Below are 15191 nucleotides of genomic sequence, written 5' to 3'. Positions count from 1 at the left end.
ATAAGAACACTGCAGTCAAACACTTCAGAGATATCTGCGCTATTCCATTCCTTCTTGTGTTGAAAATTCTAGGTCACAACATTAAAAAAAAAAAAAACACCCTTCAAATTACAGAAGGAAGGAGAGCTTTGCCAAGTTTGGTCAGAGCTAGATATATTTCAGGGTGTTCTGATATTCATCAGCTGTTACAGCTTTTTCATGCTGCTCTACTTACCTTCTAAGAAGTAACCGGTATACTGCATTCTCAAATGAAGTGTTTGAAAAACAAATTCCAAGGATATGTCCAAAGCCCCTAACACTCTAGGTAATGAAACCAAGAAGGTCAGCTTGGTTAAATTATCCCATCTTGAAGTAACAGAATGCTAAAAGAGTTATTTGGATCATGAGATTTTCTGACACACAACAGAACCCAAGGTAAAATGGGTTCCCTTACCTAAACAGGGAACCTTAGCATGCCAAGTGTCTCTCCTCTATGGTGCTGCATGACAGTAAAGTTCCACTGCTCACAGAATTCAGTTAGATCTGCTTTAAAAAACACCAAAAAACCTAAAAGAGTGTGCTTTAAGCTCTGAAGAGGATTTTTAAATTTCGTATTTAAAAATAGAAAATGAAAACATAATTTCATGAAATTCTGACACTCACCAAAAGTTTTTGCAAGGCTCAAGTGTACCTTCTCCTGGTGGAAATCTAGAGGGGAAGAACGACCTCACAGAAAAGCAGAGAAACCTCATTAGGTTCTACCGGCAGGGAAGATGCACATTATACAAGCATCATTTGTTCAGTGCTTTCATGAGCTTTAACACTTCCGTGAAGGGTCGTGAAGCTCCTGAATTCTTCATGCACTTCAATATCCAGGTTTAATATTTTGTAATACAATCTTTAAAAGGAATTTCAGCAGGAAACACAATAGAATCCCTTCAACCCTCCACTGCCATATGAAATACTAGTCTTTTACCAGACACAGCTGTTCAATTTAATCCAAACGTGCTCCTTGGCCAAGGGTATGGCAATGCTTTGAAGCCCAGCAGCAATATGTAAAATCCCAGGTATAAAACTGGTATAGTAAGACCAGGTGGTATATCCTTCTCAGGACACAGAGAGCACTGACACAGTGCCACAGATTTACACTGCGCTTCTGACACCATCACTGGCTGTGGTGGGCACGAGGCTGTTTTTCCATGGGTCCCGGAGGACACTCCCTCACCAAAGCAAAGCTTTGGCTATGAGTGTACAAACTGTCTCATCAGAGTATTGTGAAGGACTGGGACCTAAGTGTGTCCCAGTTAAACAAAATGAGACTCAGCACAAACACGAGGATTTCCCATCCCAAAGCATGCTGCTACTACACTTCCTACTAAACAATTTTCAAACAGCTGAACTTACATTCTACGTATGTGTGTTCCTATCAGTAATGTATCACATTTTCAGATGACTATGTCTTGCGTTTTGTTGAAAGCTCGGTCAGAGCTCGACCGAGATAGATGTACAGAAGTCAGGACAACTGCTCATCCCACCATGCAAGCGATTACAAATCCCGTAGCATTTCAAAAATGAAACAAGCACCCTCCATACATTACAAGTCTACACAGAGTTTAAATAAGCTGGTGGCTCTTCCCTCTACAAGGTACCACCTAAAGAACAGCACGGAGGACACATGTTGGACCTTTCCAGAGCTAGACAGGCCTGTGGGCTGTTACATGAACAGCCTGAAACACACGCTCAGAACAAGCTTCCATGTACTTTATTCCAAAGGGCACATGAAAAGGACCATACCTGGAGCTAGACTGCCCTAGGGACTGAAAGGGTTACAACACAATTTAAGGAAGCCAGGACCTCCTTAAAGACACAGCAATTCAGAAATAGAAGCCAGAATGGTGATAATACTGATCTCTGGAACCCCACACCCTCTCCTTCCAAGTTTCAAGCCACAACCAGCCTCCTGTTCTTCCACAGAAGTGCATCTAGATAGCACATTTCCAAAAAGATGCCTCTACTATACTTCTTTTCAGGCTTTACACAGGTGTAATGGAAGGCACTCATGGAGGTACTGAAACGGAGGGCTAACAGGTTCCTCTTTTTGCCTTTCTCTCTCTCTCTCTCTCTCTCTCTTTTTTTTTTTTTTTTTTTTTCTTTTAAAGTCCTGTTTAACCAGGCTAACAGCATGCCATGTGCGGCATTTGTAGTGTAGATTTTCCCTCATGGTTTTTAATTTAATTGTAATGGGAAACTTGCTGTTGGCCACACAACTTCTCTTAAAGATCTGTATATTCCAGTATATTGAAAAAATTAGGAGGAATTTCAAGTTTTTAACTGACAGTACTAACCATCAATTATTCTACAGAAGAAGAAAAAAATACAGGTGCAAAAGCTACATAGTCCCTGATTTGAAAAAACACTTCTGAATGAAGCACTGGAATAGAACAAAAGTACCCATGCTTCATATTTGCACTGTTAAAGCAGAATGCTAAGGTCTGGTAGGAAGTAAAAATGGAGATCAGTCACATCTCCATTCAGGCTGCCTTTCTTTAGGTCCAAGTGCCTTCAAAGCTATAAATAACACATGCTTAGCTAGCAAGCAGTAGAAGTGTGCAAATGCAGCCATGTGTGCTCACACACACACACACACAAACCATCTGACCTTTCCCACCAGCAACGGGCAGTTGGCCCAGATCACAGCAGTGACATGTTGCCAACAACTGATCTACCTCATAGCAGACTAAATCAGAATTACATTTCCACAGATTAAACTCCTGAGGACTGTGATATCACTTCAAATTCCAGTGGATTCTCCTCCTTACAGTCCTTTAAATAATCACAAAAGCTAGCAAACAATCTCCATGCATCCCCTTTGCCCACCCACTTTGCCGTAAATCTCAGCATGAGGGAGGCTTCCTATTGGATTAGAGTTTAGACAGATAAATCAGCAGCCACTGATAGTCAGTTATCATATCTCACAGAAAAGAAAACAATAAACCACGCTGCATTATGGTGAGAAAGCCTCAGCAGGAAGCTATGGGTGGTGCTGACCAGTGCCGTTAACAAATGAAAGATACAGCTCAGAAGTGGAAAAGGGCAGCTGAAGAAAAACAAGTGGAAGCAACAAGCTTCAAAGGATTCAACCCACTAGGCAAGATTTTTGCAGATGAGCCTTATCTGTAATGAATGCATATCCTTTTCAGCAGGAAATGGGAAGAAACTGAACAGCAAGAGCCATCACTCCAGCACATCAAGCATGGAGCAGTGACTAAGCTACAAGAGATGTAGGGGCACCTGCTGAAGGAGAAAGTTACCATGAAGAACATTACCATAGTACACCTAGGAGATTAAACTGAAAAACACTATCTTCAGGACATGACTTGGGACACAGGGACTTGAAAAGTCCCAAGAGAAAAAGACCAAAGTGTAGTATGATACTCAGGTAAGGTCTCCTCCTTTTGCTTTATCAAGACAGTTAACTATACTTCACACAAAGGTCTTGATGTCTGAAATGTAGTTCTGATAACATACACCAGTGACCCCACTGTACAACTCCAGCCAGGCTCAGGCACCTGCTACTTTACTGCGAGAAAAACAGGGTAAGTCAGGTATCTCACGGTACAACTTCAGATTCCTTATCTGAAGGACAGGAACACAGTGGAAGAGCTACCATGGTTTACTTATTACAGTGAGAACAATTCATCCTTTGGGCCGGTAAAGATGGAAGAACAACGGCAACTCCTCCCCTAACTATCATAGGAAAAGTGTCACTCAGAATGGACAACAAAGGGCAGTGAATAGGTAGAAAAAGGGAATCTCCAACCAGATTTTTCCTCTTGAAGTAACAAGTACTCAGGAGAGTTAAGCACATCTTCAGTTTATAGTGAGACAAAATGAAGGAGGACAGGAGGACAAAGAGAAAGCTAGATGAAAACCCATTCAGGATAACAGAGTGCCAAGCATAAAAGAAATTTTCTTTTGCACTATTATTGGCCTCATTTTATGGTCTTTACAACCATGACCTGCAATGCTCTTGCTGCTGATACAGTCAAATTACTAGAGGTGAAAAGCATACAATATATTCAAGTGTAGCACCAGTACATTTGGCTAGCTGTTACTCAGTGTGTGGTACTGCAGCTTGTTCTTTGATTTAGTCTGTCCCCCTAGGCTGCTACAAGATTCCTACCTCGAAGACAGAGGAAAGTAAGAAAATCTTCTGTCTTGGGCTTCCTTTTGGAGAGGTCAGAAATCTGAGTGGCGGGAGGGGGTAACAACGGCTCCACTATCTTTATTGGAGTTGTGCTGGGACTGTTTGGCTGGGACTGAGCAAACTTCCTTTGTGCTTGCAGCCTTGGCCTGCGGAAACAAGAGCATATCATAAGCACGTTAGATAGATCTTACAGGAGTGACTCAAGAACATAAAAATTCATTGTTTGAAAAAAAAGAGAGATCTGAATCCATCTCCCACCGATGTCATTAGTTATTGGGTCTACTGTGAAGACAGTATTTTATTTGCCTTACCTCCAGTATCTTCTGCAACAATTTAGAAAAATAAGAAGGGGCATCTTGACTAAAAACTCTGTAACTACTATTTCATATCATTCAAGTATTTTCTTACACATCATACAATTATAGTTTGTAATCTACTTATTTGGCATTTAAATCTGTATTTTGCATCACAAAAGATTCTTTTTGAAGGGTTAGTTTTCTTTGCTTCTTATGTTTTACCACAATTAATTGATTTACAAATTAGTATTTTTAGTCCCATTAAAGTTTTTAATTTATTCCAATCTGCAAGAATCCTAGTCAGATTGCTCATAACCCTAAAGTATAACTCAGAAATTGCAACAGATATTAGCATATACCGTATCTACAGGTGTGTCCCGTTCTGCAAAAGCAAAGCAAAACCTTTAGGGAAAAATAACTCTTTGACAGAAAAAATATCAGGCAAAAGCCATTTGATCTTCATTCCCCTGGTGACAGCTTGGAAGACAGTGAGCAAGGAGTTAATAAATATTTCTGCCAAATTTGTAATAGTGAAGAACAGAGTGAATTTGTCTCAGTTTCAGTCCTTTCACGGGGCAATGGACTGAAACTCTTCAGTAAATTTTAGAGTATGATCATGTATGGTTACGAGAAGCGAACAGAAGCAAGCGGCAGCTTTGGCAATCGGACTGCAAATTATTTCAAGCCTATCCGAAGGCTCTGATTAACTACTAGGCGGCAATGAAAATGATTTTCTTTAATACATCTAGAATACAATTCAGGAGTAGGAAATATGCTTTGGGGCAGCACAGATACCCAAAGGAGGGCTCATTGGGAACCTGCCTTGGCGCAGCATTGAGGAACATGCTGATTTCTCACTTAAACAACTGGGATTCTAATTGCAGTCTTTATTACAGCTTCGAAATGCAAAGAAGATACTGAAAGAACTTTATACCTCACAGAGAGAGGATGCAATTTTATACCATTTTCTTCCCTAATAGCAGGATATTTACATAATATGAAACTGAAACACGCATCAAGTAACACTAAAGGAAAAGCCAGGTCTTATCATTCCACTGCAAAATTCACTGATATAACTTAACGAAAGCACAGGAATCATTCATTCAATAAGGATGAAACAAGTAATTGGTAAATCCTTCTTTTTAAATTAAACATCTGGGTACGAGAAGCTTGTTACTATATTTTAAACTTCTTCAAGTTTGTGGCTAAAATAGAAAAAAAAAAGATGTTTAAAATCTCAGCAGTGTTTGTATGGGTTCATATATGTCCGCTAATGACAACAGAGCAGCATTCAGTAGTGTTTCCCCCTTCACATATATTGTCCATAAGGAATTTCCTCATGATCAGAGAAACCGCTTCCTCAAAGCCTTCCCTACCGTCTGTTTACTTCCATTTCCTTAGCGGCTAGTATGTTACGTTATTTACAATATATTTTATAGTGGTGCTTATAATTTGTGAACTGGAACTAAAAGACTAACTGAATATACTTACTCCCTCATATCTGTGAACAATAATTTCTCCAGAATGAAGACATTCCATACACGCACTTACGTCCTCTTCAGATTACTTGGGTTGCACTGCAAGGCACTATTCCTTTGAGCAGACTGCAGAACTCTTGCACAGAATGAATGGGATTTTAATTTCAACCAACTACATTTCTATCACCAAAACCACACATGTGGCCAGAGAAAAATGCTTTGTGTTGGCTTCTATTCTGCACAAAATGTGCATCTTTAGGCAAAAAAACAGACTCTAAAGGTTAGCGAGTGAGAACTCTGCCTGCTGCTATAACCTATGGAGTGATTTTTCCCCATTGATGTGCTTCCTCAAATATCCTGTTAAAAACATATACAGTCCGTGTACTATATCAGCCAAATGTTTCCTGGAAACTACCTGCTCAAATCTAATTTGGACAGAGAGAGCTAGTGGAGAGGACTTCACAACCCCTCACAAAATGCAAATACTAAACCTGTGACTTGGTTCAAAATTAGCCCTCTGTACTAAGCACTGGCCCCAGGCTGCTTGCAGCATCCCCAGTATCAGCCCCTAGGGCACGGGAAGGGGATTAGCCCACAAATCTGTCATAAATATTAAATGAATTACTGAACTGAAAATACTTTTGCTTCACTATTTCTTTAAAAGTATACTTTGGTGCTATCCTTTCTTCCCCAGGATAAACTATTTCCCCCTCGATTTGTTTGCTCTTTCCAGGCTAGGTTGTCGGGCTGTGCACACGGCCGACCCTGACAGCACAGCCAGCTTCTCGCTGTCCCCCATGCTCCCGCGGGGGCCTTTCGTTTTGGTGACGACAGTTAAAATGCCACATCTTCCTTCAGCTCCGTTTCAGGCCATGACCACGAACTTTTGCCATTTCCTGGGGCGGCTGTTGTTGCTATATGATCAAATGTGTCAGAGACGCTTCCTCTCTTAGACACAAGTCTTATGCACCTCTGCTGATGTATGCCATACTTCCTCTTGCTTGGTATTCACTCACCACTTCCACTAAACTAGGCCTGTTCTTCCTGAAATACCAATTTTTATTAAAACCATATAAACAGTTAATGGGTGTAAGCGTTCACCAATTCAACTTAAGAATGCTGGTAGAAGGAGGCACCTCTTCCTGGCTGCAGCATCCTTGTGGTTTCTGAAACAACTACTGTTTCATGCTTGGGCAGACGCATCTTCCATGGACTTCGCCGTAACGCTTGGGAGTGCGCAGAGACAGCCATATGCAAGAGAAACCGATCCTACGGCCATAACACTTTGGAATCAAAGCACCTAGATTAGGATGCAAAATCATGCTCGCAGGCAGTCTCTGCTTCGGCTTTGCGCGAAGACGGCTGGTTCAGAAGGTGGTCCAGCAAGAGAGCACCGCGCGCCCGTTTCAAAACACGGGTAACAACGTACAACTGTTTCCTTGTCAAGGAATGCATGCCTCTTAATAACCTGATATTTCACTAAGAAAAGCATAAAACCAATTATTTCGGGTACGGTTTCATGTTGCACTTAATCCAATGTAAGTGTGAAGCTGCTGCCAAAAGGGGAGGTACCACTCTGTGCTACAGTTGCACCAGCTCAAGTGGAACCGACTGTAGAACTAGCTTACGCACCTCTTCAGAGCAGGGCAGGAGGGCAAGAAAGTGATAGTAGCACTCAAAAAGACATGTTGTATATGCTAAATACATAACACCACCAGAGTGCCTTCACTCCTTGCTTGTCAAGGCAAGGATTTCTGCTGGAACGGCCTATGTAGCATCCACTTGGCAACAGGGAACAGACTCACAGAAGTGGCCAAAAGAATAAAAACAAAAAACACCCGTTTGCATCCTCAGAAGAAATTGCTCTTTCTAGCCTCATTTAAAGGTGTATGTTACATAAGACTTGCAAATATTCAAACAGAAAAAGCACACAGAAGGAAAAGGATGAGGAAAAACCACGTTTAACGCTGTAGATGACAGTGCATGCTGTGTTAGCTGCAAAACAGGTATTAAATTATCAGTATGTCAGATTTAGTTCTACACCCGTACAAAAATCTTGCACCATTTTCAGTTTACCACTCCAAAACTCCTAAGTGAAAGCAAAGCATAAGTGCTATACAATAAACACAGAGAAGACCAATGCACACAATTGATTTGATTATATGTATGTATATTAACCTACATCCAGGGGTTGAGATGCTGTCCTCATACCTGTGTATCTCAATGGGAAAGAGATTTGCAAAACAAATTTTACTTTTTTCAAATGTTCCCTAATCTCTGGTAATTCAGTTTTTCTTAAAACTTCCTGTTTGTTATATACTCAATACTTATTTGCTGCTTTGTCTCATAGTCATTAGCTTGCTCTTTGAACCTCACTTTTGTCTTCATGGTTTTCTGCTTTTCAGTTGCCTGAAATTTATGCCCCCCCCACACTTTTCTTCCCCTCTCTTTAGGGGCACCACTGCAGCTAGATTTCCAAATTTTAAAGGAACTGCAGCTTAAATAACAACTCGAGTGTCACCATTTTGTGATTAATTCACATTTCTCTTTTTGATGCATGTTTTTGCTTTCTGAGCTGCTGGTGAGCAGCCTGCAAGGTAAAGCAAAGGATTGGACACTTCTGTCCTTCTAAAAAGCACTGTCAATATTTGGTTACTTTACTTCTAGTCATTTTGCTTTGGTTACTTCTCCTCCTGAGAAACTGTAATATAAACTTTTGTAGATATTTACTCTTGTTATATTACAATCACTGCTACTGAGTAGCAGAGCTGAGCTGCTATTAGTTTTGACCAAATAGTACATCGACATCTAGGAATAAAAACTCTTACTGCATGATCTAAAAATATCTATTAAAGAAACACGCTTTATCACAACACATCTTTAAATGAGGAAAGCCCAAGTTCCTTGTCATTGCTTAGGCTTTGCAGTTCCTGAATCTCTATCAATATTACGCACTCAATCACCTCTCTTAACCAGAGCGACAGAAGTACAGGGCTATGCACATTTGCGTTTTTCCACGCAGGGATTTGCACTTCTGCTGATGGAGCCCAGTTAGCGTCAGTGAAACCCTGTAGCCATCGCTACCTTAACCTGGCTGTCCAAACAGCTTAAGCACTGCCCCAGTCACGCGAGATACTGTCACACTGATTTCTGTCACTCAGTCAACCACTGCTACCCGCTATATGACGATCTCTCGCACTGACAGGCAACCTGGCTCACCAAGTCTTACTTCTGAGCTGACCGCCCTAGGCAAACGCACCTACAGGTTTCCCCCTTGCCACTTGCCTGTGTTATTTATTTCTTCATTATGACACTTTGCTGATTTAGCACACCACTTGGATGTGAATTTTACTTGCCCCTACCCTAGGTCAGGCTGGAAGCGCACCGTCTCTCGTGCTCGCAATTATTTGCCTGCACAACGCGGCTACCTAGTGCCCGACAGGCTCGTCCGCGGAGAATCTTTCACGTGTGCAGCTTCACTTATTAAGGTAAACACATCCAAAAGTGATGCGTATGTTCTGCCTCCATTAAAAAAAAAAAAAGCATAATTTATGTTTACACAGCCAGACGTCCGCCGCATATTAGATTTTCAAGTGTTTAATTTGCAGCTTGAAGGAAATCAGCCATGTGATAGGCACGTACAGGCGAGCCTAAGGCGCTCATGAAAAACGTGGCGCTGGAGGCATCGTTCTCTACAGGACAACCAGGAAATTTCCTCACACTCACCGGCTAAACGACATTTTACCATTCCTGAGAACAGGCCTACGATGTTCAACTCTGAATAGTAACCTTTTCTGATGGTCATTAGTTCACAAAGACAGTGCTCCAGAATTCAAAACAACAAGTCTACCAGTATAACATTGCCAAAACTAAATCAAATATAACTAAAAAGGAGGGAAAAAAAATAAATACATATGTTTTTGTTTGTTTGTTTTTTACTTCTTCAACTCTGAGAGTAAACGTTATTTGGAAAAGCAGTAAGTGATAACAAAAATTGCAGTCAGAATACAGAATACAAGGAGACCTCGTTGGCTCTCCCGGGAGCATATGTTAGTGCAATTCTTACCTCTAGTAATACTAAACCGTGTTTCTGTCTCTATGTATTTATACACAAATCCAACCACCGTGTCCCGAATTACGACGTCAGGCAGCGTTCTGCGAATAAACTGCATCTCCCCAAGAGCAGGAAATAGCGGTATGAAAGGCAGCTTTGAATTGCATTTCCTCTCCCACATTCCCCTGGCTTCCGAGCATAGTAATTTGTGTCTCTATCGGTGGTAAATTATCTACCACCCTCCCAGCACCACATGGGCTGAGCAACAACTGCCAGCAGGTCAGCAGAAGTGAAGCTAAAGATTCAACCGTTTTCTGCATCTCTCAACCTATCTGAACCAGGAGGGAACGAGAGGGCCAGAAACCTGCTCACTCCTGTTCGCACGGCCACCGCTTGCAAGTAACCTGTGTAGGGCATAATGTCCCTGTAAGAAATTACTCCTTCATACTGACCTGCTCCATTTAGTTCATGATTACTTTTGCAATTAGCAAAGCAGGTTGCATAAGTACCTCTCGATCTAAAATTTTAGTCACAATGGATGCACCTTTTCCTTGTGTAAGTTTTAAATGGAAAACGGTTGGTTTCTGAGAATTTCTTCTCTTACAATGGAAAGGTGCTTAGGAACCACATCTAATGAATGAATAACTGAACTGGCTCATGTGCTTAACAACAAGTTCAAACTGCTGCTGGCAACTTAAATGTGTGTTAAATGCCGCTCAAATTATCATAAATTCTGGAATCAAATGACATTTTTCTAACCATGCTCACTGATCTATAAAGATATTTGCAGTCTCCAAAACTGCATCACTTTATGCTGTGCAGCAGAGATACTTAAACCCACCAACTGCAATAGCTGGTTGTTAAAACAACATACAAGATAACCTTGGGCAAACAGGGAGTTACTAAAAGCCACTGGATGCTGTTTAGCAACTCCTCCAAGTTAACTGTGAAGAGCTAGACAACTCCAGCCACCTGCATATACAATCCATCACAATTAAATAAGCGTGCAGATGTTGCCTGCTAGACTAAGGTCCATACTAGTCCATCTAGAAGAAGTTACAGAAAGCTGCCTTTCAGATGTCAGCAATGGATTCAAGAAATGCACGTGTTTCAGCAGTCTAGATATTTCTGAGAGGGATGAACCATGCTGAGTACTAAATAGGTACCCGGGTTTTCATTCTGGAAACCCACAGTGGTGAGGCAAATTTGACGCAAACTTTACCTAAGAGCTTGTCTCAACATGAACTTGGGTCCTCTCTGTAGGCCTCATGATATACAGAAGCAAAGGACAAGAAATAACTCCCAAAGCTAAGAGTGGGTATAAAGACTGGGTATTAACTTGAATTAATCGAGCTTGCAGATCTTTTCCAGGAACACGGGTCTCCTCCTACCTTACTGATACAACTCCTCAAAAGCCCTCCATATTTGCCTGTACTTGGACCTTAGCACAGGAACAGCCTGAATGTAATATACGCTCTTTGTATTACTGTAGCACTGTACCCAGAGTTGCAAGCTCTCTTGCAATACTCAAAACAAAACAGCATTGAAATAAGTTCCAAGTCAAAACTCAACACACTGCAGTTATTAAACCATGCCTCTGCCTTCAAGTCTGCTTGCAGTCCACCTTCCAGCAGTTGGAGGAGGTTTAATTCAGATTTAAATACATTAATTACCCTCAAACACTCATCGAAACAGTTCCATTTTCAAACATTAGTGTTGACATGCTCTAGTCACGGCCTACGACTCTGCATTGACCTATGGCAAGCAGCAAGAGCTGCCCAGCCCAGACTTGCCTAGTCTGACCCATCCCACGTGTGGGTGGCTGGGAGGGTTTATCAGCTGCTGCCCAGGGGGAAGTAGCTGATGAGCACAACCAAAATTTGGATATGGGCTCTGCAGCTGCCAGGCCTGGCTTACCTGATAAAGCAACCTATTTCCTCACCCACACCAACACGCTACTTTTATCACTCCTGCTACATGGTGGCTGGCCATAGAAATGCTTGGCAGTAAAAACAAAATTAAAAATGTCACAAAGAGGAATTTTAAGAGCAAGCAGAGGGGAAAGAAAAGGAAAAAAAAAAAAAAGGTTGTTTCTTTCTCTGATTCTGCCAGAAGACGAGGGTAGATGGTGTCCTCTATACTAAGATCATGGAACAGAGCAGAGACAATCACCAGGCAGTACTTTAAGCAGGAGTATCGACCACAAGAAGACTGGGAAACTTCAAATGAGGATAAGGCAGCTGAATTAAAAGCTACCAAGAAATTGTTCTCCTACAGTTATATATCTTCATTATCAGATCAGTATGGACTGTTCAGAATATCCCTGTACCAAATGTCCCGCAGACTGTTCATAAATCAGGACCCGAAGGCATAGACCTCTACGATCTAGATAATCTATTTCAGCAAGGCAATGGGTCTTTAAATTCATTCTCTCCAGGGTCTCCCGCCTGAGACTGGATAGCTATTTTTTCTCCTCCATACCGACATATGGTAAGCTGAAAATGGCAATAGATGGCAGAAGAGATCCTTCTAAATACTGGAGGCAGGTGGTGCCAACCTTCCTGTGTCCTGCAATGGTTCTTGAGAACTCCCACTTAGGAGCAGATTCATCTCTAAGTCTAAAATGGTAAGCACAAGTATTTTAACCTTTGACTCTGCTATGGGTTGTAATACAGCTGTGTTTATACTGTAGCCACATTGCAGGTTGCATAAACCCACCCCAGGTATGCCTGCAAATTCATTAGTTCACATGGGAGCCTAAAAACAATAACGTGAACTTCACTGTGGGTCCTGCAATGGTCCTCCCAAAGGAGACACCCTTGCCACTTGGATTACCAGTCAGTTGGGCCAGCTCAGGTATGCCCACACAAGCTTCAATACAAATGGGTATAGTAATGCCAAAGCATCCCCACTGAGAAGGGACAGGAAACAGGAATATATTGCTGCAGCCTGATTTGGAGAGGGCTGTGTCCTGGCTAAATCCTTTTTCTGGGCACCCTTCTGTCTATGCACGTTGCAGAGTTTACCCTCCTTATGTTGTTTATCATACTAGAAAAGACATGCAAGCTAAGTCTACGGGACTAAGCTAGTGTGAGCCACCACATTAGTCTAGACCTTGATGACCATTCACTGCAGCAGTAGCATTAGCTCCAACAGCTTCTGACTCCTGCCCATCCTCCAGCTGATGCACAGCTTTTCTGCTCTGGTGCTGTGCTCAAAAGCCCTTCTCCCTCTGGGGCAGTTTTCATTTGGATCTGGTACATGCTGCTCTTCAGAAGGCAGCTCCACAAACCGCTTGACCAGCCCTCCCGAGCGCTTGTCAAACACAGAGACTTGAGTCTCTGGTCCATGTGCTCCACAAAGGGAGACTCCCTGTCTTTTCTGACAGTGTGATCCAGACTTCTTTGCAGCTTAAGCCAAACCCACCTCCTTGATACCAGCGAGTCTGGCAGGCAGCACATCACCAAGAAATGCTTTTGGGCCAGGTCTACCATTTTATGCCATAATGACACAGGGAAAGAGATGAGCATCACCATATGCTAGAAAATTAAAGTCCAAAACCACAGTGGCAGGAAAAATAAACTCGCTCTTTTTTGTTTTGCTTTTTAAAAATCATTAGCAGATGTCTGAATGATTGTTACATCTTGGCAAACTTTTCTTCAAGCAGAAAACCCACAAAAATAAATTGATTTTTCACATTAAACATTGTCCATGTGTTGGAAATAAACAACAGAAAACTACAAAGTAAAAAATATCTTCCACACTGGAAGAAAGATTTAATTTCCAGTTCACTTGCAAGGTCTCCACCTACTGGCAAAGAATTGGCAATGTCCTGCTCTCTGGACTCATTGCAGGTGGAAGAGCAAAGGAATTCTCGTATTTTTCTGATATTCCATACAGCAAGCGTGGGGAAGCCTAGAGGTGTGAAATGGTCTGCAATTTCACTTCATCTGCTCTGCAGCAACATTATTCTGACTGCGTGGCTCTTGGATAACACTAACATGCCTGTTATATGTAACCCACCACAGACTTTTTTTTTCAAAAAGCTTTTTTGGCCCTACAAAAAGATTTCTCACCCTATGCAAAAGATTCTTCAGACAGCTAAAACACGCCACTTTTCACAAAACTTCAGAGTTTTCCCTCCATTTAATTAAATAGAAGTCAAAGCTAATTTCAGCACAGTACACCTTTCAACTTCAATATTTGTCTATCCTCATCTTCAGTATTCTCAGACATCTGAAGGACATTGCAAAATCTGTTTGCCTCACAGTTTTTAACCAGAAGACATTAAACAAAATCGGAATAGTTCAGATGATGGTGTTTCTTGTTATATCCTTACTCACACAACATTCTTGGTCTCTCTACCTGAAACGTCAATTCCTCATAAATTCAATGCCATTCTGTATTCCATATTCTTCAAAATGGTTGTATATTCAGATTGAATGGTGAATGATGTGCCAAATAATAGCCAATGTATCAGTAGCTCCCTCCCTTGTAATCTGGAGCAACTGCTAAAAAAAAAATCAAGACGGTACCAGATCAAAGCCACATGATTGAAGGAAAACTCTTTTACTTTCAGCAGTCTTTTCCTTGTGCCTTTAATAAAAAGGTTATTTTACAGATAATTTCATTTTGTTTTCCAACTCCAGGAAAACATGCATACCTAAACTATTGCAGTCTTTCACCTTTTGCCCCAAAAGCAACTTATACTAGCCAGAAAGCCAGAGACGTCTTCTGGCAAAGACGTCAGAAGTAACAGTGTATGCATCATTTTAGCCATCATCTGAATGGCTGAAAAACCTCCTGTTCAATTACGTCCTCCATTAATCCCTACTATTTGAACAAAATATTCCATCTGCTGGCAGGAAGTGGTAAAAGTCAGTAGGTTGGGAGCATTTTAACCTCTTGCAGAGACTGCTGGTTGCAATCTAACCATACCTGAAACCAGATATCTACACTCCCCATGGGGCCTGCCTTTTGAAAAGCTTTGCTATCATCTGGCTATTACTAAGGACTCAACATTTCTCTTTAAAACTACAACATTTAGGCACACAGTGAGAGAAGGCTAAAGAACAGACACAAGATATATATCTGCTGCACAGACTTTGATAAGCAGCAAAGTGGTCACTTTTGCATAAAACACCCGTCAGTCGCATTCACAAACTTGCCAGCAAAGA

At 41.5% G+C, this 15191-nt stretch overlaps 1 protein-coding gene across 4 annotated transcripts in view; it reads right to left on the bottom strand.

Annotated features, from left to right (window-relative positions):
* JARID2 (jumonji and AT-rich interaction domain containing 2) overlaps positions 1 to 15191 on the bottom strand; it is a 228358-nt gene that overhangs the window by 63114 nt on the left and 150053 nt on the right. For all 4 annotated transcript variants that reach the window (XM_062569927.1, XM_062569925.1, XM_062569926.1 and 1 more), the window contains one exon: positions 4163 to 4332. Coding sequence is in view for 2 of the 4 variants with exons in the window: in XM_062569925.1 (XP_062425909.1) it covers positions 4163 to 4332 (170 nt within the window). In the remaining 2 variants the exon portion in view is untranslated. The remainder of the gene's footprint in view (positions 1 to 4162; positions 4333 to 15191) is intronic.

The sequence above is a fragment of the Rhea pennata genome, chromosome 2 (genome assembly GCF_028389875.1).
Source record: "Rhea pennata isolate bPtePen1 chromosome 2, bPtePen1.pri, whole genome shotgun sequence".
Taxonomy (NCBI): domain Eukaryota; kingdom Metazoa; phylum Chordata; class Aves; order Rheiformes; family Rheidae; genus Rhea; species Rhea pennata.
The sequence above is the reverse complement of the archived record's forward strand: the minus strand, read 5'-3'. Positions and strand labels throughout refer to the sequence as shown.